General features: G+C 34.2%; 2 protein-coding genes across 4 annotated transcripts; one reads left to right on the plus strand and one right to left on the minus strand.

Annotated features, from left to right (window-relative positions):
• Positions 1-9,471: 9,471 nt before the first annotated feature.
• On the minus strand, positions 9,472-13,845 carry LOC11429767 (CST complex subunit TEN1). 3 transcript variants are annotated; one of them, XM_003626143.4, is made up of 4 exons: positions 13,714-13,845; positions 12,760-12,900; positions 10,161-10,314; positions 9,472-9,981 (listed from the first exon to the last, which is right to left on the minus strand). In XM_003626143.4, exons 2-4 carry the CDS (start codon positions 12,861-12,863, stop codon positions 9,862-9,864), a joined length of 378 nt encoding a protein of 125 aa, XP_003626191.1. In that variant the 5' UTR covers positions 12,864-12,900; positions 13,714-13,845; the 3' UTR covers positions 9,472-9,861. The 3 variants fall into 3 exon arrangements, with proteins under 3 accessions (XP_003626191.1, XP_024625685.1, XP_024625686.1); XM_024769917.2 differs by having other exon boundaries at positions 12,760-12,921; positions 13,714-13,832; XM_024769918.2 differs by having other exon boundaries at positions 9,909-10,042.
• A 5,878-nt stretch (positions 13,846-19,723) lies between these two features.
• Positions 19,724-22,061, plus strand: LOC11432808 (F-box protein PP2-B15). The gene is made up of 3 exons (XM_003626145.4): positions 19,724-20,164; positions 20,252-20,370; positions 21,394-22,061. The coding sequence occupies exons 1-3, from the start codon at positions 19,889-19,891 to the stop codon at positions 21,854-21,856; spliced, it is 858 nt and encodes a 285-aa protein (XP_003626193.1). The 5' UTR covers positions 19,724-19,888; the 3' UTR covers positions 21,857-22,061.
• The last annotated feature ends 412 nt before the right edge of the window (positions 22,062-22,473 follow it).

The raw sequence follows: 22,473 nt of genomic DNA on the forward strand, positions 1-22,473 counted from the left end.
TTGGTTTTTATAGTTTTTACATAAAAATGGTTGGTTTTTCTTCGTTGTGGTTTTTTTTTTTATCATTCATCCAAATAAGAATGAATTCTCTCATATAATAAGATGATCCGTTTAAATTTTCACCATCAATTTTTTGGTAAACCGAATATTCTCTGTGAGCGTAACTGCGGAAACTAATTCTTAAAACTTTGTGAAACTCAAATAAATGGTAAATTTTTTCTACGAGTTTTAATGTTGTTGTATACCCAATGTTGAATTCGAACCCGACCTTGAATATGGAGCAAATTTTAAAACACTTAGAAAATTTAATAAGAAAGAGAAAGAAAAGTTGGTAAAAAAAATGAGTTTTCACGGTGGAGAGAATCCATTTTCCCTCCAAACACATACTAAAAACTTCACAAATCCAACAATATGCATTTACTCACGTGTTCCGTCTTGAATTTACTTTTGCTTTTTGGCTGGATCGCACATATCAGGGGCACCTTTTTTTGAAAAACTTTCCTAACCTAGCTAGTTACTATGGTTACTGTTACTTTCCTCGTGCAACAGAAATACCACCAATGTCAAAGTTCCGTGACTCCTTGTGGTTTACCTTCTATTATTAGAGTATGTTTTATTAGGTAAGAAAAAAATGACAAACCAGGAATTCCAAGTAGAAAGTAGAAACATATTTATTTAAATTAATACAATAACAACAACAAAATAACGAGACAATGTATAATGTAGGGCAGGTCTGAGTATGTGAATCCTAGGCAGCAATTTAAGTATCTTTAAGCAGGAATTTTCAAGTAATATGAATTTGCAATTTATAGTTAGTTAGCACCTAATAATAGAAGTGACCCCACTAACTCATTTATTGGATTGGACCGAATAATATGTGGTGGTGCTAGATACGTAGTTGTTTTTAATATTATTACCCCTCAAAAAGGGTTAAGTGGCCAGTAATAGGGCCACATGTGTTAATGTTGTGGAAAGTTCAGTGACTCAGTGGCCGGTTTGATCAGAGGTCCCATCGATCATGGTCCTACATCAATATTCCATTCAGAAATGATAAACAAACACAAATTTAAACACAAATACAACACCATGGACAACTTTGTAATTTCCATTTTAAGTGTAAGGACAAAAATGAATTTTCAACTGAAGATGAAGGGAAATTCTGTAAACTCGCTCTTCTCTGTTTCCCCTACGCAGCTCACTTTCCTCTTCTCTTCCAATCTTCTTTCTTCGGGGTCAGTGCTACAACCTCCCCCTTCGCCGCCGATTTATCTATCCCTACCTCATGTCATCTTTCTAGCTTTCATGTCATCTTTCTAGCTTTCTTATCCATCTGTCTCTATTGGATTCTGTTTATCTTTCTTTGATTTGCGTTCAGGTTAACGACGACGATTTTAACGACGGCAGCAGAGAAAGGAGGTGTGAGATCCAATCAGTATGAGAGCTACGAGACAGAGTAGTTTAACGACGGTAATGGCAGCGACAGAGAAAGTAAAGGGATGATGGTGGTGGTGTGAGAGATCATAGTTGATCGGAGAAGGAGATGTATGGTGGTGGTGGCGCGAACTGAGAAGAAGGCTAATGGTAGTGGTCGTCGGTGGTCGGAGGGAGGGAGGAGCAGTGGTTGCTTGGTGGGTAAGAGATGAGAGAGAAAGAAGCAGTGGGTGAGGGAGAGAAGAGAGAGAAAGAAAAAAAAAATTAAAATATTATTGTATAAAATATGGTGTCTGTATTGTGTTTCAACTTTTGTGTCCAATTATCATAATTGTATTCTATTTACGAGTAGCTCAGCTGAAGTAATAAGAATAAGAATTTGAGTGTTACTTTTTCCACCCTATGCCTTTTCTCGCGCGCCCTATTTTTTTCCCAAAATACCCCTAGTCCGGATTATATAATCCGAAACTATTCCGGAATATATAATCTGGAATGTTATGTGGTTTTTGGCACTTCATCATGCTGATAGATGAAGATGTAAGTTATGAATAGATGGATCCGGATTATACATCCGAACAATTTAGAGAATTTCCGGATTATAAAATCTGAAAGGTGTAAATCACCCAGTTGAAAGTCAACAAAAGGGGGTGGTGAATGATGGTTCCGAATTATATAATCCGGAATCTCATAAATCTGTCCGGAATTTATAATCTGGAATGCATCAGTACAAAGGCAGAAGTCATCTGTTTTGGCTGAGCCTCTATTTTGGCGCATTTTGCTTGCTTCCAAACAGACATATCATGCCGCTGACATGTTCTAACAGTAAATCGAAGTTATAATCATCAACAAAATATAATTTTGCAAACATAACATAATCAAATATAATTAAAAATGAATAATAAGATTACATAACATTCAAAATTATCCAAGTGTTACATAATTCAAAAGCATCCAAAATATTCAAACATTAGAAGTAAATAAAATACAATCAATCCCTAATAACTACACCCCCATCACCTCTGCCACCACCTCTACGACCCTCAGTAGCTTCCCGACGACGGTAAACTTTCCCATCATGCACCTCTTTCAAAGCATCCTCCAAATGCTGTCATTCCTCAGTCCCTTTCGGCACGAGACCACTTCTCATCACAACATAGATGTGGTCTCTAATGCGGCTCATCCTTTCGCTAAGCTGTAGGTACGCAAGGTCTCCATCCTCCTGAGCAGCTCGCGCATCAAGGATCTCACGCTCCGGTGGCCTCGGCACCGGTACCGACATGTCATGAAGAATCATGCGTGGATGGGAATGTCGATAAAACCATTCGATATATCCATCTTCTGCCTCCACACCATGAACTGCAGACTCTCCCAACTGCTGAGCTGTCAGCGCATAATCAAGTGCACGGTGAAAGCGGTTTGTGATCTCCGCCAAATTAACATCAACAGCTGCACTCTCAATCGGATGTCTTGGTATGGTCTGAACTCACCCAAACTGACGAAGTACCCTCTCCGGCAGATATCTCACCATGCGCTCTCCGAATCTCAGCCATCTAGAGTAAAGGCTGACCCGCTCAAACTAACGTGTCTGACGGTCCATATGGGGTCATGACAACCCTTGTCAAATCCAACGCATCGAGATAGTTTCTATAGTGGTCCACTGTGCCTAAACCAGACAATGGTAAAAAAAGCATCGCCCGTGGATATTGATTCTCTATATATTTTTCCCAGACATTCTTGCTTCCCATACCTGGGAAGTGGTGAAACACCCAAGCCTGCACCAAAGACAATCACATATAAATATACAAACCATATACACTTACATTTTAAAAAATAAAACATAGTTTTTAATTTATACCTGCAACAAAGTCAGGTATCCTGCCATCTGACTGCAGTTCCAACGTGCAGCATTGTTGAGCTCCTTATACAAGTGAGCTAGTGCCGCAGCTCCCCATGAAAAACCAGAAACAAGATCGAGGTCTCTAAAGTACTTCAGGTACACAACATCCATAGCCCACTGACTCTTGTCAGTGAAGATCGTGATCCCCACCAAGTACAACAAATATATGCGGACAGCATGGTCCCGGAACCTCTCCACCTCCTCCGTCACACCATACTCCGCCGCCAAATCCCTCTGCTCCTTCAAACACTACTTGAAGATCTCCTCCAAGTAGCCAAATCGGCAATGTGCATCTTTGGTCATTTTGACCTCTCTACGAGCATCAAACGTACTAGACCCCAAGTACGTCTCCATAAATTCCACCGCCTCGCCCCGTGATATGGACCCGTGGGACAGGAGCATGCCGTCAATGGGGATATGCAGCAAAGAGGCTACATCGTCAAGTGTGACTGTCATCTTCCCATACGAAAGGTGGAAGCTGGAAGGCTCTTCGTGCCACCTCTCTACAAAGGCACAAATCAGACCATGGTCAATCAGGTTGTAGCTGGTGTCCTGAGCCAACCAAGGCTGGTGCCCTGCAATTTCTTCTCCCACCATCGTGCAACCATGATAGGTCTGGTGTCATTATTATGCATCGCTTCTATCTTCTTTTCGTTGTTGATGCATTTTAATTTTTCACGCCAATGCAAATAATTAAAATTAATAAAGTGAATTTAAACTCATGGCTTCACAAACAGATTTAACATTACATAAACACGCAGTTTCACAAATATGAACATCATTTTCACACAGATTAACATTAAATAAGTGAGTTTAACATTAATAAATACCTCGCCATCACCCGCCTTCCTGGCCACGTGCACATGGTACTTCCAAAGCAGGTTAGTCTCGTGTGGGCCACCAGGATAGTCATCGTGTGGCTCAGGGTCCACCACCTTCTCCTTCTTCTTTCGCCTTTGTCGTGGCTCAGCATCTTCCATTTCCTCGTCCGTAGCATGCAACTCCTCCTTAAGCTCCTGCTCCTCCATGTGCTGCAACTGCAAGCCCACATCAATCTGCTCTTGCTGCAAGTTCATATACTCTTGCTGCTCCGGCTGATGCTCGACATCAGGCTCGATATCAGCACGGCGTCCTCTAGCACCCCGACGCCTCGGAGGAACACCACCTTCATCCTCTGGCCGTTGGCTACGCTCTCTCCTACGGGAAGCATGCCCTGCCTCCCCTTATGCGTCGAGTATTAGATGTTGAACCTTATGTAACATTCAAATTAGGGTAATCAATCATCACAATCAAACTGCACATAACATAAGCAAAAAAAAAAAAAAACATTATGGGTTTGTCTGGATTCTAAATTCCGGACATCAGCAATCCAGTCCGGAAAAACAAATCCGGATTGCGACCAACTAGAATTCCAAAAAAAAACTACCAAATTAACCATGCAAATGTTTAGAAATCAAACTTACCTTCCATGTTGGTTGACAAGGGTTGAAATGTGGTGCTTTGGAGCAACAAAACTCCAAATTTGGACAAGATTTATGGTGTTCGGAATTTGGGATAATGTAGAGAGAGAGAGTGAATGGTGAAAGTGAAACTGTAAAACTGTAAAAATGGGGGGTGAAGTTCCTTTTATACTTCGCAGTTGTCCGGATTTTATATTCTGGAACACACATTTATATTCTGAATTTTATAATCCGAAATGCATTTTCGTAATTTGCATAGGGCGTGCGAGAAGGCCATAGGGTGGGAAAAGTAATAGTCTTAAAAATTTTGCTCTTCCCCCTACACAAAACACTCGCACCCTGCAACATAGCCCAAATTACCCTTGCGCGACTTAACGTGCACAGTTGTATCCTTTGTGTGACTTAAATAGCGCAACGTAAGTTAACTTGCGCAGCGTTACTTAAGTCATATATCAACATAACAGAAACACATTTCCCTCATTTCCTAAACTTCCCAACTTCGATTTTTTCCCCCATATCCGATCTTCATCATTCTTGCGCCATTCAAAGCCAATTTCTCCCACAAAGAAGGATTGAAAAATTAGGGAAAATAAAGGTTTCAGCCTCTTCTGGTTTTATGCACAGAGTGTGCGTGAGTTAACTCACGCATGTGCTAATGGTTGCGTGAGTTAACTCAGTGCTTTACACATGTGTTACTTAATTAGCGCAGCGTTAGTTAACTAACACATTAATTTACACTTGCGTTAGTTAACTAACGCATGGGTATTTTGAACAAGACTGCAAGACGCGAGCGAAAAGTGCAGGGCAAAGAGCAAAATTCTAAGAGTAATAACGTTCCATTTATGGATCTTGCAACTTAGGCAGTACGAGACTACGATGTATATCATTGAATTGGTTATATCGTAACAAATTTGAAACATATATATATATATATATATATATATATATATATATATATATATATATATAATATTTTTAATTCTTAATCTAATCAATTATGGAACCAATATTCAGAATGGTCATAATCAATAAAAAAAATTATATTTTTGCTAAGAGTTTATGCAGAAAATTATTACGGATATATATATATATATATATATATATATATATATATATATATATATATATATATATATATATATATATATATATATATATATATATATATATATATATATATATATGATGAGTCAATAATTAGCATTTTTATTATAATATTTGAGTATGTTTTATTTATATTTGAGTTTATTTTATTTAAGTTTATTTCCTTTTTATGACTCTTTTACTTGTAAGTTATTTAATTTCATGAACAAATATTCAAAAGATTTAGTCTTGGAGCAAAAGAAAGGAGAATTGGAGTTGATTTCTGCCAAAAATATAAAAGATCTTACACAAAAATATCTGGTGCAAGAATAAGTTCTTTCTTTTATTTTCTTGTTATTTTATTTATGTTCTTCTTCTTCTTCTTCTCTATGTCTACGATGAACATGAGTGAGTAGACTCTTCTTGTCTTGGGATTGTTGGATAAGTCTAATCCTAATCAAAACCAAGCCTTAAACCCTAATTTTATGTAACCCTAATTTCTAATCTATTTCACCGTTCTTATAATCCATAACAAATATTAATCGATGGATCGAAAGATGAAGTTTAATAGTTGTTATTGATTCATCACAAATATTAAGCGATCGATCGAAAGATGAAATTTTAATATTGGAACAAGTGAATATAGACAAGGATTGCGAAACATGAAAATAGTCTAGCAAACTTTGAGACAATAAAGTTTCGAACTTCAAGGATTTCAATAGCAATCAACCATGAAAATAGGCGTGATTGCTAGAGAAACACACTCAGTGAGACCGAAAAGGAGATGTGATAGGCTAAAGATAAATTTCTCTTTAGAAAGAAAGTATAACATAAAGTTCTAGGTTTAAAGTTTGATTTGTGAAGGATTTGTCACCACGACGGACCAATGATCCCAACGCTCTTTTATTATTATTATTTTCAACCGTTTGAACACTCCAACTTTGCAATCTAAACTCTTTCTAATCATCAACCAAAGTTAATTGAACTAAACAACTCCCTGTTGGAACGATACTATCATTTTACTACTTCGGTAGAACCGTGCACTTGCGGTTTTACTCATCAATATACTTATGCGAGCTAATGATTTTTCTGTTAACTTAACGATATTTTTATGCCTTATCCATAAGTTCTAGCTCAACCGGTAAAAATGCCGAAATTGTTAGGTCGGATGCCATGACCGGGGTTCGAATCCCGGTACCTCCACTTGTGTGTGCGTGAGTTTATAATGGCTTTGCCATTTCGTCTATCTAAAAAAAAACGATATTTTTTTTGGTAGAAAGTAGTATAGCTTAACTATTTATACTAATAAATTGTCTCTATTCTAAATTTTATTATTATGATTGGGCACTAGAGCTGTCAAAATGGTACCGGGTTAATGTGCCGACCATTAGCCCATATTTTAGGCCGGGTCAGGTCTGAACAAATTAGTCCAAAATGCCTTGGGCTGGCTCGTTGTGTTTCTGTCCGGCCATTATCAATATTTTTATTTGATTTTTGTTAAAAGAACACTATATCTTTTAAAAAAAAAATATCAACTAATTTAAAATTTATTAATATAAAATATTTAAATAAATAAATTAAATAAAAATGAATGAATTAACTCAGAGTTAAAAAATTTTAAACTTTATCAATTATTAATTTGATTCAATTGAAGGGATAATCTAAGTTTAATTAATATTCAATGTTAACATAAAAATTATTTCCATTTTACGTCTATCCAATCATATTTTAGCAAAAAGATGGCTGCGAGTAAATATATTAAAAAATACATAAAAAAAGTGAATAAATTAAAAAAAAAACTATAACAGGTCATGTCAGGCTGGCCCATGGCCCGCATAGGCCGAGTTAGACTCTAGAATATGGGCTCAATTATAAATGGGCTGGACCAATCTGACTTATTTATGTCGTCGAACCTCTTGAGCCGGATCGGACTGGCGGGACAGTACATTTGACATCTCTATTAGTGTATTCACATATAGTATTATATTTTTCCAGTGTTCACACATATATGCGTAGGTATATCATCCACATATACACGGGTAGATATGGTGAATCTTGGTCAATCAAGACCTTCCCTGTCGGTAGGAGTGTTCGGATCTCTATGCACGGGATTTGAAAGAAACAAGATTTCTTTACAATGCCATTAATATTTTATTTTGTTTAAAAAGGTTATTTTTTACAACCAAAAAATCGCAAGACTCTAAATAACGTCAATTTTGTGGTTGAGGGGTGTATGTAACAGTCATGAGTCATAAATCAGTAATTAGATGAGCTATCCAATGCCAATCACCCTGTAATTTCAGCTCGAGTGATCTGCACGAAAGTTTCTTCTTATCGTTTTAATCATAAGTTTCTAATTGAGTGCAATGTTTGGATTGCCGAAGACGTTTACAAAAATTACACTTTGGAGGTTCAAAAAATTATATAAATGCTGCCGAAATTTTACAAATTTCACAATTAATCCAAACATACATTGAATTCTAAATACAATTTCTCAACTCTTCAAAATAAAAGTCAAACCAGATAAAACCATGCAAGAAGAAAACCTCTTTCAAGTTTTAATGACTTTTATTTTCTCACTTATATCAACAGTGTAGCGGGAAGTTATACAGCATGAAATAGTGAGAACCAACATTCACGTTTGGGGCGGTGCCGCAGTGCATAACAATCGAAATGCATGCAGTTCCACTTTTTTTCCCATTGGTATAGCAGGTGATTGTGACATGTTAATTGTGATTGAGACTAATGTCAAAAGTTGATGTTTTAATTTCCTTTGTTAGCTGCTTTTCCATAACAAAAAATGTCCGTTTTGTCGTCATTTACTTGGTTCAGTGGTTGCAATACCCCCATTATATATGTCCAATACCATGCTCAAAATTTCCAATGAATTATATAACCCAATAAGAACCATACAAAAGATTCTTGGACCATTAATTAACGCTAACCTGTGGAAAGGAGGGCTCTACATAATTTGACTAGGATACTGACTTTAGTTTTATGTTTAGAGGAGTGGAGTATTCATTAAAATCCATTAGTACACTAATGATATATGTACACTTTGTCAACAGCGTGCTTAGTGAAGATCAAAATCAAATAAATATGGGTCATGTTAACTTTTGGCTTTACTAAAAATGGAATTAAAAAATAACTTTTGTATTGAAAAGACAAAATTTCAAACTTTTAATATATTAAATGTACAATTTCCAAAAAAAAGTTTATGTTTAGTTTCTAAACTTGTGCCCCAAGAGCACAAATTAACATTTCCCAAGTATGTATAAGTATATGGAGTCATATGCGGGTCATGAAAACCAACAAATATCCCATCATTACAATCTAGATGATTCATTGCGTGTCAACAAAAATGATACTTCTGAGTGAGTGGTGGACAAAATGTGAGAATTTTTGTACGTTTTAGTAGTTGCACTGTACCTTTTCAGGCACTGCAGCTACCACATAAATCACGAGACCTACCAAGTCAATAACAGGCTCCGATAATTCTTCCAAACAAATGGAAATATGCTATTATGTGGACGTCATAGCATCCAAATTCAAAAAAGATTTTGAAAAAATGTGATGAACCACCAAAGAGAAAGAGACTGCTAAAGCATATTAAAATTCATCACATTGCACAATCAGGGTGACCTTAAGTTTGTCGCAGAGCCTCACATTTACAAATAAATGTCCCCGTGAAACATGCACAGCTTAATCCAACTCAAATAAAAGCCACACTCTTTGATGTCATCATGTCCTATTTGTAGCCAAAAGAAAGAATATAATAAAATGAAATGTCACCATGAAGGTTGTAACTTGTAAATATTCTGTTTACATGACAAACACTAGAGTTTGAGTGCAACATCACGCCCTTGTCCAAGAAGCATATAAATATGCTTATGCTTTCGGTGTCTCTATGTGACAACATACTTCTATGAAAATATTAAGGGAGCAACCTTCTATCTTTTTATATTATGAGACAAATATAATCCTACAAAGTTAAGTTGCTGAATTATTCAAATGATTGGCTTGAAACTGTTTCAAAAGCAGCAAGGACTGATGATAAAGATTGAGATCAATCCCGTCGACATTTCTACCAACATGTGCCTGCAAAACTCCCTAACAAAAAACAAAGAACATTGTGCTCAATTATCTTCTCATTCGCATGAACCACACCTTTCTGCATGCACCGGATGTGGGTGAATGTGTATTTATTAAAGTATATCATGAATCCAAGTGAGTTTGCAATAGAAAATCTGGTAGGCTAAGGCTTTAGCTAAACCTTGACAAGCACGTACCTCATTATCAGTTCGGATAAGAAGCTCACCAATGAATTGGTAGACAGATCCAACTTGAAACTTAAGGTCCTTCAGATGCTCAGTACTAACTTTTAGAATGTCATTACCATCGATTACTGTTGCTAGTCCTGTCTCTGAAGAGTATTCGTGTAACCTGTGGGACGCATGACACAAGTTATTCCATGATACTTCACAATCATAATTCGCAACAACATCAAAAGATATAAAACAAAGCAGTATTGTCTTCTAAATGCAATCATACAGTGGCTTGTACCAATCAAATGGAAATAGATAATTAGATATAGAGTTGTGTTATTATGATCCAAAATTTAACACAAATTTCGACAACAAATGTGATAGTTAACACAGTTCAAATGTATGGTTAATTACATTCATTGGATGGTTAATGAAGATAACAAGGTATTGCAACCCATTAACCATTCACTGAACACAGTTGAATTAATTGTGTTCATTTAACCATGATTTTGAACATCATTAACCACGATTTTTAGGTGTTCAAATATACATAATATTCATTATAACCATTGAAATTGTGCTCAAATATACATGATATCTTTTTTTTTTTTGACAAAAAATATACATGATATCTATTAGCCACAATTTGTGTTAAAATATACACCTAAAAACGTTGTTAATGACATTCAATATTGTGATTAATTGTGTTTTGTGAATGGTTAATAAGTTGAGATACCTTGATACATTCATCATTTAATAAACATAACTAACCATGTATTTGAATTGCGTTAACCATCTAAATTGTTGTCGAATCTGGATGTAAAATTTGTGCGTCAAAATACCATTTATCTTATTAACTTTCAAAAATTTGTCGAATCTGGATATATATATATATATATATATATATATATATATATATATATATATATATATATATATATATATATATATATATATATATATATATATAACTTTCAAAAACCTCTTGGGATGACCTGGTGGAGTTGACTTTGGACCTTGGAGTGTGCTCCTCTCAAGGTCTCCGGTTTGATTCTCCCCATTCCCAATTTCGGTAGGTTAGTTTGGCTTTTCAGAAATCACTAGAATTTGCATGAACCGTTTCAATTACCAGTAAATGTCTTCTACGGTTAATTATCCTCAGCCTCCTAGTTTTATCAAATTCAGTTTGGGACCCCTATTGTTTCAGTTGAAGATATTTCTCAAATTGATGCAGTTCCCCAGGTGTTCTATTCAAGCCAAATCAGCAATATATAGTGTCACATGCAGTTTAGTGCTTAAAGAAAGACTAAAATTTGACTAAAGTCAACAAGAAAACTAACAAGCGATCTTAAGTGAATCCATTTAAAATCTACAGGGGCAATGTTATAGTAATAAGAACTAGAAGGACCAAAACTGAAGTTTGGTGATTCTAGAAAAATAAGAAATGTAACCAGAACTATCTTCAGTACTTTGTAACCACAGAGAGTTAGAATTCTCAGGTTGATCCATCAATACCATCCATGAATGGAAAGATCACATGATGCAATTTCACACAATAGTTAGAGTAATACATAAAATAAACTCAACGACAGAACTTGTAGTGAAATACAATAAAGACCTTGTGTTCAGATTTGATAGCTGAAAACTAATACAGGTATTACTTAATGAGCTGGATAAAACCTCCAGCGAGGTCTGGATAATAACTGGAATGCTTTTTATGGTAGATTGTAGATGTGTCAAATAATATTCCTTAGAATTAAAACAGACTAGATGAAAATAAAAGGAGACCTGCATTCCATCAAAATGAATTAGCAAGAAAACATTGTTATCTTCCGGTAGAGAACAAATATTTTTGGGAAATGAGTCAATATATTGATATCTTTAGTAACTTTGGAACCTCTAAGATTGAGGGGTTTATTAATCTGAGATATACAAAGTATGCCAACTTTCTCCTAGCTGGTGAAAATCTATACCTGTTTAGCATTTGTCAAAATTCCTATCTGCATGACTGGCACTACATCATATTCAAACTGCCGTAAATATCATATTTGTTCCCGCAGTCCCGCTACAAATCCATGACAACACCAAAAGCCAATCGGCAACCCCACCAGACATAAAATAACTACTACTGGTATCCACAAAACCTTTGTTACTAGAAGTTCTCTGAAGCCTAAGCTTATTTGAGTTTATCTGCTGACATATGTTTTGTGAGACTGTTTGGGAGAACTTATTATGAAAACAGCTTATCAAGCTTTTTTCAGCCTATTTTCATAAGTTCTCCAATATAGCTTATAAAAACAGCTTATAGCATATACAAAAACAATTTAAATTTATACATAAATAGATTATGTAAGCTTATGCATGAGTGCTTATCATGATAAACGCTTGTGCTATAAGCTATAAATAAACTGTTTATCCAAACAGGTTCTAAATGCATAACAAGACCTGAGGATGGAATTACCTAAATATCTCAAGCATTAAAAATCACACTCATTCATCATCAGCAGCAACAAAACCCAAATGCAGAACATAATTTCACATATCTCAATGTTACTATAAGGGTGAAACTTCCAAACAAAAGAAAAAGTCACAAATACATCAAAATTAGAATGGGAGCACTCACTTTCCAATTATTCTGACTGATGTTCCTTGCTTGAAAAAAGGAGACGATGGGCGCATGTCTTGTAAAGAAACTAACGCACCGGATTTTCCTTCGAAAAATGCCATCAGGCTTCACTTGCTACTAAAAAATTCCAATTCCAGCCTGCAATTCGGGAAAATATAACTAATATTCTAACATTAGAAAATATCTTATCTTTTATATTAATCTAACAATAACATATGCAGTGACATTTCACAATGCGCGAATTCATGTTAATGCTCAGTTGTTATGCTACTCAAACTTTTGGAGCACACCATATGACCTCATCTCATAAAGATTTTAATAAACAATTTCCTTCACAAATAAATGTATGGTAATTGTCCATACTCCATAGTTTCAACAATCTGCCAGTCAATTATGGTTTGTTTGGATTGGCTTATTTGAACTTATCTACTAACATAAACACTTTTGAGTGTTTGAAAGAGTTTACGGAAACAACTTATGCCATGTCTATAAATTGTTTTCAGCTTATTTATATAAGCCCTCCAGAATAGCTTATAAAAACAGCTTATAGCCTATATTTGACTTTATTTTATTTTTTGTTATAGAAATAACTTACATAAGTAACGTGAGACATTAGGTGGTTTGGGGTGCTAACATTGTCTATTTCAAAAACAAAAAAGAAACATATGCATAAGCACTTATATGAAAAGCGGTTATGCTATAAGCAGTTAATTGAGTTGTTTATCCAAAAAGGCTGTATTCTCCATGTAATACACATATACATACATTCCTGTTATATAATTGCAATTATGCGTTATTCAAATAAATATAGCCAAAAGTAAGATAAATCACTACTAGACAATCAAAGTGAAAAAACGGGGAGAATATATAGTGCTGTTGAAGAAGTAGAGAAATTGAATTGGTAAGCATGTTAAAAGAGTGTGCATGTGTTGATAAGTAAAAGAAGAAAACCTGAAGAATGGACAGAGGGCTTGACGTAGAAGCCAATGTGCACGACCACCGCGAGAGCAGACGGCGGTGGAGGCAGAGCAGAGGTCTCTGAGCTTTTCTTTCCGTTTTACTAACATATACTCCCGAAAAAAAATAATGCTTAAATGCAATTTTGACCCCTAATTTTGCCATGTTGCTGAGAAGCCGCCATGCATTCCAAAAAAGGGTTATAATTGCAACTTTTTTGTAAAGATAACCGGTCAAAAGAACATATTTCCTCAACATGGCAAAATTAGAGGGTCAAAATTTTTTTTTTTTTTTTTTGTTAAGGTCCTAAATTGCTATGATAACAAATATAGGGGGTTAAAAGTACGTTTAAGCCAAAAATTTAACTTATATGAAATTTTAGTCCTCATTTCTAAAATCACTATTTTATTTCTAAAACTACTGATTTAGTTCTCATTAGAGCATCCACAATGAAAACAATCATCTTAGAGTATTTAAATGAGTTATGTCTACACATCGTTAATTTATAATTTTTTAATAGCGATACCTAATAAACACTAGATCCCTCCAACCAGCATCTCATTCAAATTTCTTAAATGAGACCCACTAATCAACTATCAATAATTTTATATCATTATGTTTTAATTTTTGAATATTAAAAAAATATGGGTCCCAATTATTATTAAAAAAGCGTGTGTAAGAATAATTAATTTAATGAAAATATTGTGGGTCCCACTTAAGAATGAGACGCTTGCTTGAGACATTGGGTCCTATAGGACCTTCAAAAGAATTCTCCAATGAAGTACCTAATAGGTATCGGGTCTTAAATGTTTCAGGCCCTCCTATTGTGGTTTTGTTTTTGGTCCCTGCTGGTTTTGTTTTTTAGCATGCACTTTGTTTGGTGGTGCAGCTGCAGCGCTGTTTTTTCTGTTCCGGCTCCTGGCCCTAGTTTCGCTTGGGGATAGTGAGGTGTGTGTATTCGTTTTGGTTCATTCTTTACGTATACTTTGGCCTCATTGTTTTTGGGAGGTGTAAGGGTTTTGTGTTGTGGTGGTGTTCTGTATATATGCAGCGTCGCTTGTATTTTTTTTCTTTTCCGCGAGTTTTTTATGTGTCTTGCATTTACTCGACGAGAATAAATTTGTCATTTCAAAAAAAAAAAAACTTCTATTGTGGATGCTCTTAGTAGTTTTTTTTGTCTCCATCAATTTTAATGTTGGGCCACTCTCGTTAACGATATAGAGCAAATGTGACATATGTGAATTTAGGTGGTAGCACTTGAGTGACATTGTAGTTGGTGACATTGGCCAACCACAATATCACAAGTGGTTTTTCTTCTTTCTCTTTCACAAGAATTTTTTTGTTTTTTGTACAACTATTACATTGTGGTTGGTCAATGTCACTAATGTCACCTAAATATTATCCATGAATTTATTACATGTTTGCAGTGTCATTGTTTTTAGTTATTACTATATTAGGTACCATTAAAAAATAATTAAAAATCTTAATCGTCAAAAAGATCCATCATTATCATTTATCACTCTTCATCTTCATCTTTCAAAACAAATAAAAATAACATTAATTCCCCTCGGGTTGCCTCCTCCTCCTGTATATCTGATTCATAGTGGTCATAATCATCATATCCCTCATCCTTGTGACGATGTCACTGACTTCTGACTATCACGTGACATCTCAGTCAACATGTTGAGACAGTCTTGTATGATACTCAGTATGAAGGGATGGTTTATGGCAAGACCATGTTCAATGATGACCTCCTAATTAGTCTGTCTAGTCGGTGGTGCCTGAAGCACCTCCACAAGTGGCAACATGAGGGTGACAAACCTTACAGAACCAGGTAATGCATCCTGGTGGATGCTGCCATGGATCCACTGCCACATGACTCCGTTGTGCCTCAAGTATGATGTGAATATGAAATTTTAGGTGGTTTGTTATGCTTTCTGTTTTAGCAATATGACAAAAAATATCTTAATGCATCTAGTATCACATGATGCCTTTATTTAGTTTGCACTTATTATTGTTATGGTATGCAATATTTAAAATATTGAATCAAATTCTCGAAGGTGTTTCCCAACCCAAAAGACACCAAAACTTAGCCCGTTTCATAGGAGTCTCCTATCTTGGTTCCCATTTTCTACAAATCAAGTGAAAATTGTTTAAGTAATGCTCTATAATCACGTCACCTGCCTTGCCCATATCATGGGCACCTAAAGCTCCAGTTTACAAGAGTTGTTTGAATTGCGGGTTAGGCAGCGCAAAACACCTGAAAACATCAATTGACACCCATCTCACCTCCCCATCGGGAGTCTCGCAAATAGGGCAGTAGCCAACTAAAAAATTAGTTTTTCCAATCTACATTCGATTTACGAGCATAATCTCAACAATTATTCACATTGGCTTCAAATTGGCGATGACATTAATTTAACCATTAACCCCATTACTGCTCTCTCCATCATAACCTTGATTTAGGCACCAACCTCAAGTTGAATCCAACTACCTTCAATAGTCTCAGAAGCTTCCAAGTCTCAATCTTCTCCTTACATCCAACTACAATATGGAGTTCCACAAGATTAACCATTGTGTCTTCAATCCTCGGAATGCATTTCACTCTCTTGTAGAACTTCTATCCAACTACTCTATTATTTTTAGGCAACTTCTCATGTTTCACCATTGCTTCTCCGACCTCTAAGTTCGCTCCTCCATTCGCTTGAAGATCCCACTGCCTCAAATTACCCTTGACTTTTTAGTTAATCCCAAAAAGCATACAAGACCTTCTTCTATCCTCGAAATATCTTCTGCAGTCTGCACTCTTGAAGTTTTCTTTGTGTCCATCTACCTTTGGATTTTTGAGTAGTCTCACAAGTTTCAAAGTCTTATTTTTTCTTACTCACAATTGCTTTACTGAAGGACCTTGATTCCGAGTCTTTGCACTCATTCCGCCTTAACTAGAGCATAACACACAAGGTATCCATAGTTGTACTGTTTTAATGACATTGTTGGTTAGGTTAACTTCCATACACGTGCATAAAACTCATCAAATTGCTCTGAAACAAAGTCTAGGCCATTATCAATCTTCAATATTTCCAGTTCAAATTGATCACCTAGCAAACCTTATTCAGTTAGCCTAAACTAAGCCCATGCCACTAACGTGCATCTACAAAGAGAAATCATATACTGAGTGTAAAACACCGGGAAAATGAATTGTCATCCGCCTCACGGACCCTACTGATTTCAAAGCATTATCAAATGTGGCAGGAGCTATTAAACTGCCGCGTGATAGTTTGGCCAGTTAATTTGGGTTGCATTTAAGGAACCACATGCAGCGTTGACAAAATGTTTATAATCCGTTCAACATACACAAAATATAGAACGTTCATAATTAGTAAATTACTAGTAGTTCAAAATACACAAACAAGCATAGAATAGATCGACATCAGCCAGCCATCTTATCAATGTTCCATATTTGACTGCAAATAGAATAACACTAGATTCCGTCAAAAAAAAAAATTGAGATAAATAATTGTGTTGATAAGATTGAATTAAAATATAATTAAAAAAATGTCAAAGTTACCTATACAGCAGCAAAGAGTGCTAGCTGTGTGCGCAAACGCAATTTGATTCCACTCGCACGAATTGACCACAGCCAATTGAAAAGTCCCATGACTTTACGTGTTCGTTTGGTTATGCGGTGATAAAAATTGATTTTGATATAATTGATTTTGAATTAATTGATTCTGATTAAAAATGAATTGAGTGAAATTAATTTATGTTTGGATACATTAATATGAAAGTGATTCTTAGCAATATATGATGTTTGGATAGTTTGAATTAAGATTGATTTTGCTTGTATAATTACCAAAATGGGTTTCATTATAATTATAAGTATTTACAAATACAATTAGATTTCATTTCAATTTTATATAATTATTCAAATTTAATTTGTATCATTAAATTTAATATTTTATAATTATAAAAAAATAAGTTATTTATAAAATTATTTTGACAAAATTATTCATAGATTATTAAAATCATATATTAAGGGTTGATATGATAAAAACGTCCATGAAAAATATGAATTTAAATTATTAAGAAATCCATAATATAAATAGGTAGGCTTTTATCATGTACAACGTCAAAATAAATAAGACTGAGTTTAATCTTACAAAATATATCACTAATTTTTTCAAATTAGCAATTTATTGTTCTAGTGCAATTTATCATCTCTGTTTCTGTTTAAGCGTCACTTTTTGACATTTTATACAAACCAAGACACTCAATAAATGTTATTTTTTCTTATACAGTAATTTATACTTTTACTATATTAGCCTTAGTAATTTAATATTTTATTTCATATATTTCTCTCTACGCAATAAATAACTAAGGGTAATGTTGGTAAAACAATATTTATTCTTGCATTGAACTTTGAAAGTGACAGTTAAATAAGAACAAAAAATTTCTCCAAAAGTGACAGTTAAAAAAGAACGGAGGAAGTATGATCTAACGAAAAAACAATATTGCAGCTCCTAGATAATTCGTTGAGTGAAACAGTATGAAAGAAAGGATAAATATATAAAACTGAGAGCATCCAATCATAAAATAATAAATAAACTCCAATCAATTCCCACCGTGTTCCCAAAAGCTACAAATATCAGCTTTGACTGAAATTGCTTTTACATGTCAGACTCAATTTTATAAATAGTTACTCAAACACCAATTTTTTAACAAACTCACTTTTAAGATTTCTAAACTCACGTTTACGGCTCCCCACCACGCAATCAAATGAGTGCATTACACTTATTGAATTGAATAGTAGTACATCATAATGCCAAATTCTTAATAAAATAAAATAAAAAAAGAATCATAGTGCCAACACTCAAATATTTGGGAACAAATAGTCACTTTAGTCCCTGACTCTTCATCTCGCTGTTAGAAAGGTCCCTGACTCAGGATTAAATACAAATAAGTCTCTGACTCTGCACTTCTGTTATCACTTTAATCTCTACCGTTAAAAAAATATGTTAAGTGATGATATGGCGCATATCTTATACTCACAAGAAGTATGATGTGTTACATTGACCAAAATGAAAGTAGAAAATAGTCACTTTGATCCTTGAACCAAAAATCAATATTCCCAAATTAAATTTCAAATCCCTAAATAATTTAAATCGAATAAAAAATCAATATTCCCTAAATTAAAAGTAGGAAATGTGTTCGTCTTTAATTTTGGAAAGCTTATGGCTGGTATTATATCTGATTTGATTAATTTAAATTGCATCTAATTAGTTATCCCATTAATAAGTTGTATGAAATCGGTTAATTGTATATTAGATATCTCATCAATCTATTATATCCATACGAGCTGATTTTTAGCATAAACCAGACATTAATTTGGGGAAAAAATAAGTGCACAATGGTCATGTAAGAGGTTGAAGAAGAAGATATATGAAAAGCCACCAACTTTTTTATTTAGCTCTGTGTGAAAATTTAAATTAATCACGACGTCGTTAATGGATTGAAGAGAGCTATAAATAAATGTTAGAGCATCAACTTGAAATCACGAAGTTGCAAATGACAATTTGATAAAAAGATTGCAAACGAAGAATAAAAAAGAGAATTAGATGACATTTAAGATTTGAGATTTAAGGATTTAGGGATTTGATTCAATTTAGGAATATTGATTTTTGATTTAGGGACTAAAGTGACTATTTCTACTTTCACTTTGGTCCCTGGGACACCTTCTAATCCTTGTCAGCATAACACATGCACCATATCATCATTTAACAAATTTTTTTAACGCCAAAGACTAAAGTGATAACGGAAATGCAGAGTTAATGATCTATTTATATTTAATAGGACCTTTGTAATAGCGAGATGGAGAATAAGGGACCTATTTGTTCAATATTTAACCATCCAACGTTAAAGATGGCTATTATTATTATAAATCAAATTACCAATTTAATATAGTTGGCTGGAATGTGCAAATTACCCTGGCTACTTGCCAACATAGATGTCATGTCATGACTACATATAAAGATAATAAAAATTCAACCCCAAATTTAATAGTTCCAGTTTTGGAAAACCCACAACCTCTCAAATAGTTTTCTTCTCCCTAATTTTTCTTTCACCGATGTTACCCTAAGACATAAATATCATCGTACAACCAAGAAACAAAATGAATTCCACTACATCAATAGTTTCCTTGCCGGAGGATTGTGTTTCTGCAATATTATCACATACATCACCACAAGATGCATGTAGATTTTTATTGGTTTCCAACACTTTTGTCAAAGTTGCAGATTCTGACTTGGTTTGGAAGACCTTTTTACCCTCTGATTACGAGGACATTGTCTCAAGAGCTGTGAATCAATTCTCTTTCAAATTCATCTCTTCATACAAGCAACTCTTTCGTTCATTTTGTCGTCCCCTTCTTCTTGACGGTGGCAATAAGGTAATTTATCAGATATTACTATGTTATTTGCTTCTAATTTAGTTCCTGTTAATTTTACTATGTTCTGTCATGTAATGATGAATACAGAGTTTCAAATTGGAGAAATTTTCGGGTAAAAAATGTTATATGTTATCAGCAAGGGAGTTGTCAATAGCGTGGAGCATCGACCCAATGTTCTGGAGTTGGAAATCATCCCCTCAATCAAGGTAATTCTATTATTAGCTTCAAGTCAACTCAACTTTATCTTACAATGCCAATTAACCAACTATTTTTGTTTTACAAGTAACTACCTAAAACTTAAATGTGTAACAAGGAAAGTACTATTTTTTTCAAATGTAATTAACAGTTTAATATATTTATTTTAGTTTTGATTTATGGTTCATTGATTTAGTATTAATGCATTCTCGACTATCATTAATGCAAAGTGGAATATATTGAATTGAAAGTTATGAAAGTAGTATTAATTAGAGTTATAAAGGGAAAAAATTAATTAATATTATATTGAAAAGTGAAATGGCTCAGTTATTTTGGGACATTTTTTTTTACAAATGACTCGGTTATTGTGGAACGGAGGGAGCACTATTTTATAATTTCGCTACATTCTTGTGGTTACTTGTTACACATTCGAGGACGAAAAATGATTTTTTTTAAAATAAAAAATTGTGCAAGTTATTTTACATAATTCCACAATCACATGTCATTTAATGTTGATTTTAAAAGTATGAGTTTTGCTGACCAGTGCTCTAAAGGCAATCGTTAAAAAATTTATTAGTAGAAATTTTGTCTTAAAAATGCAAGTTTTTGTTTTTGTCTTAGCAATAATTACATAATTTTTTATTGCAAAATTGCTTATTTTGGTACGTTGATCAATGCCTCAAGGGGTCTCTTCAAAAAAAAAAAATCAATGCCTCAGGGGTACTTATTAGCTCATAAAAGTATTTATGATTAAAGTTATTATTTTTGCCGATACATACTTGATCACTTTCTCATAATTTTATGACTCTAGTTGATTAAATGTTTTAAAAAATCTTGCATTATCATCAAATGTATAGCAATCAAATCCAGTTTAATTAAATAGCGCACAAAGATTTTAATTTATTAGGAGAGGTGGTGGTAATCTAGAGGATACGAAGTTATTGTGTAAAATGAGTATGTTGATTTGTACTCCCTGATAGTAAACAAAAATTAAATTAAATTCATTCAATTCTAATTTCTATCAATATTTGCAGGTTCCCAGAGGTGGCAGAACTGAGAACAGTGAACTGGTTAGAAATAGAAGGCAGAATTAGAACGAAGATTCTAACGCCAAACACATCATATGCAGCATATCTCGTAATGAAAAGTTCTCATAGAGCGTACGGACTTGACTCTACTCCTACAGAAGTTTCAATTGTGATAGGAAACAAAGTGAACAGAGGGAAAGCATATTTGTGCATTAAAGATGAGAACAAACGCAATATGGAGACACTGTTTTACGGGAACAGAAGAAACAGAGTGATTCAAGAACAAGAAGATGGAGGTAATATTCAAGTACCATCTAAGAGAGAAGATGGGTGGATGGAGATTGAGATTGGGGAATTTTTCAGTGGTGAAGGTGACGAGGAGATTAAAATGAGTCTCATGGAAATTGGTCATCAGTTGAAGGGAGGACTTGTTCTTGAAGGCATTGAAGTGAGGCCCAAACATACATAATGTTGAGTGTGTATAGTTTAGAGAGGAAAATAACCATATTGCATATTCTTAATTTGATCCTTGATGCATACATTATTTTTACAGTTTTTCTAACATTAGTACGTATATTGTAAACCAGTACACGATAGCCACCATGATCTGTTGGTAGAGTTGCCAAGCCCATTTTGACTTTACTTTCTTCTAAAAAAACGAGTTTGACTCTTTAGATCATTCTAGTTCAAACTTTTTTTATAAAATAAGATATTTTAGGAATGGGTTTGTCTAACATGTGCAAAATTGCACATGTTAAGGTAACTAAAAGTAGCAAGTTTTTATTGAAACCAACAATTATTTAACAAAAAGTTATATATTTAATACAAAATGTTCAAGTTCCAATGCAAAGTTACTATTTTAAATTTCTTAACATGTGCAAATTTGCACATGATAGAAAAACCCTTTAGGAATAGGGATATCTTAGGACGTCTACTCGAGGATATTTTAAAGCGTCTACTCGATGTCAAGATTCTAATCATGATTGGTTGGAAAAAAAAAAAGTTGTATATGAAAAATATAATTTTTCATTTAATTTCATAAAAATATAATGTGATATATTTTCACTATTAAATTAGTTGTACATA

Source organism: Medicago truncatula, chromosome 7 (assembly GCF_003473485.1).
Source record: "Medicago truncatula cultivar Jemalong A17 chromosome 7, MtrunA17r5.0-ANR, whole genome shotgun sequence".
Taxonomy (NCBI): Eukaryota; Viridiplantae; Streptophyta; class Magnoliopsida; order Fabales; family Fabaceae; genus Medicago; species Medicago truncatula.

What these genes read in the sequence shown, in the direction of transcription:
- LOC11429767 (XM_003626143.4), bottom strand. Translation starts at nt 12,863, where the DNA reads ATGGCATTTTTCGAAGGAAAATCCGGTGCGTTAGTTTCTTTACAAGAC. An exon ending in TCAGTCAGAATAATTGGAAA is followed by an intron (nt 10,315 to 12,759) that starts GTGAGTGCTCCC and finishes TGCGTCCCACAG; the next exon opens with GTTACACGAATACTCTTCAG. An exon ending in TTATCCGAACTGATAATGAG is followed by an intron (nt 9,982 to 10,160) that starts GTACGTGCTTGT and finishes GTTTTTTGTTAG; the next exon opens with GGAGTTTTGCAGGCACATGT.
- LOC11432808 (XM_003626145.4), top strand. Translation starts at nt 19,889, where the DNA reads ATGAATTCCACTACATCAATAGTTTCCTTGCCGGAGGATTGTGTTTCT. An exon ending in TTCTTGACGGTGGCAATAAG is followed by an intron (nt 20,165 to 20,251) that starts GTAATTTATCAG and finishes TGATGAATACAG; the next exon opens with AGTTTCAAATTGGAGAAATT. An exon ending in AAATCATCCCCTCAATCAAG is followed by an intron (nt 20,371 to 21,393) that starts GTAATTCTATTA and finishes CAATATTTGCAG; the next exon opens with GTTCCCAGAGGTGGCAGAAC.